At 36.7% G+C, this 2,469-nt stretch overlaps 1 protein-coding gene across 1 annotated transcript; it reads right to left on the reverse strand.

Moving 5' to 3' along the window:
• Positions 1–367: 367 nt before the first annotated feature.
• On the reverse strand, positions 368–1,303 carry LOC102662085 (replication protein A 70 kDa DNA-binding subunit C). The gene is made up of 4 exons (XM_006579123.1): positions 1,163–1,303; positions 818–1,085; positions 645–729; positions 368–536 (listed from the first exon to the last, which is right to left on the reverse strand). Exons 1-4 carry the CDS (start codon positions 1,301–1,303, stop codon positions 368–370), a joined length of 663 nt encoding a protein of 220 aa, XP_006579186.1.
• Positions 1,304–2,469: the final 1,166 nt, after the last annotated feature.

A 2,469-nucleotide genomic window follows, 5' to 3' on the forward strand; every position in this document is an offset into this window, starting at 1 on the left:
GTAAACTCGTTGTACCTTATTTATTTCCTGCATGTAAAGAAATGCATCCTTCGATGATAACTAACTCGATCTTGAAAGTTCTGAACTAGTTTGGCCAGGAGGAGCCAAAACTGATTTGACCTCAATTCCTGAATCAGAAAGCCTATAGGAATAGAAGAAATAGAAAATTGTAGTGAAAAATAAGCAACACAGTTAAATAGCAAAATCTTTAAACACAGAAGCAACAACATCAACAAAAGACCTCTCACTGAACTCTTGTATTTCCAACACAAGTTTGTTGATCATTAGTTTTGAAGCTTTCAAAGAATTACTCACTGAGGTTGGATATGATCTTGCAGTTGTAACAAAGAAAAAGAGCACACATCATTTAATGAGCATCAGAGTTCACAAATTCCACATTAAGCCTACCCTGCCTTTCTTTGATTCTGACATGTGTCAAAAGGATAACAATGGGCGTAGCATCTTCAAAGTCATTCAAGTTAGCTAAGAACTGCAAGCAGTAATTTTCCCAAAGAGGGCAAGATAGCACTTGGCCACTATCAGAAACAAACAACAATAAATGTATCAGTATATCAGCTTATAATGTTCATAAAATACAAATAAAAATTACACGAATTTAAAAAAGTCAAATTGTAGAACATAACCTCAAGTCCTTGATTTTGAAAACAACCCTGGTATTATTTGAGGAGACATGCCAGAACACCACTTCATCAACCACACCAATAATATCTGAAGGAAGCAAAAAGCAAAGATACGTCATTCTTAAAGGCATACATTTGCCGATCAAAATAAATGCGCAAATTGCAGGTGGACCTACCAACAAACAGGCCAGTTTGAAAATCACCGGCAATGACATTAGAAAAATCAGCAAATTTAAGTTTCCTAAAAGGAAGGGAATCCAAATCGGATGGCCTAACAACAGTAAATCCAGTAAAAGCTAATTTATATGGATGATCACAGACTCTGAATTGATCATCATTCTTCAGCACTTTAAAATTATGCATGACATAAGTAGAATTTTCCTTCAAATCAGCCTTCCAAGACTGCAGCTGATCTTGTTTACAAACAACATGGATTTCATCTCCCTATAACATACAAACCACACGAATAATTGGTTGAATGGTCAATAATATAGCAATGCAAAGAGCCGGCAAAACCATACATTAGAATCAACAATAACCATTTCAGCCTGTTTGGACTTGCTGGGGATCCCAATGAACCAAAGATCAATGATCCTTACAGCAAGTTTCAGAGTTTCTTTTGATCCATCAATCGACTTAATCTTATCAGGAGCACGTGCCATAACTCTACATAAATTTGGTTGCTCCTAAACCTATGATGTAGTCAATGGAAAAACCTGAACAACAGTGGTTATAAAAACAAATGATAAGATAAGGTCTCAACATACAGGTGAACCAATAAAAGTGCCCCTAAGACACCCCCTAAACCCAAAAGCAACAAAAAATTTAAAGCCTGGTCATCTCAATAAACACTAACAGACGAAAAGCAAACATGCACAGACATCCAGGTGTGTTGCTACAAAAAAAATATCTTACTCCTGCCACAGCCAAATGCAACATGTGACAAAATGCAAGCTGAAAGACAAACGGGACCCACCAAAGTCAGCAAAGAAACAAAAAACAAACTTGAAAAACCAGTCGAATGAATAGAACACACGGGGAAAGCCAAACTGGAAAAAGCAGCTGAGGAATCAATCTTAACTCTGGCAACAACCAGTAAGGAGTCAAAATCAAGCATGCATAAACATACAACAACTTTGCTGTAAAACTATTACCTTCACTTCCCGCAACCAAACCGAACAACAGGGGAAAACCAAACTAGAAAACAAAACAAACTCAGTCAAAAACAAACCACAAAAGTTACCAACAAACCAAAAAAGAAAAATCGACAATTACATAAAAAGGCAGAAAAACAGATGTGATCGCCGCAAAAATAGCCATGCAGAACATACAAAAAAACTCACAGATTAAATTGCAGGAACAACCAAAAGGCAACGAACTTTGTAAACCCAAAAGCGACAAAAACCGTCATAATAAAGAAGAAGATAAAAGTCACACATGAATATCAGCCATGACAAATTAAAGCTCTGCTGTGCCAACAAACAGGAATAGAGGAAAAGCAACCATGCATAAATATCCAACACCATCACTGGAAAAGGATTATCTTACTCTTGACAAAAAGGAAACTGAAAGACAAACCACAGTCAGCAAAGTTAGAAAAGAAGCAAGAACAAATTCGGAAAACAGCCGGAAAAAAACACACTCAACATTAACAGAACATGAATCAACCTTGAACAAATAACAGCATTGCTGCAAAAGTATTACCTTCACTTCACCCAACCAAACCGAACAACGCAACAAACCCAAACTGTGAAACAAACCCATCTCAGCCAGAAACAAAGTAGGAAAGTTAGCAAAGAAGCCAAAGCAAAGCTGGAAAATAGCACAA

Source organism: Glycine max, chromosome 4 (assembly GCF_000004515.6).
Source record: "Glycine max cultivar Williams 82 chromosome 4, Glycine_max_v4.0, whole genome shotgun sequence".
Classification (NCBI taxonomy): domain Eukaryota; kingdom Viridiplantae; phylum Streptophyta; class Magnoliopsida; order Fabales; family Fabaceae; genus Glycine; species Glycine max.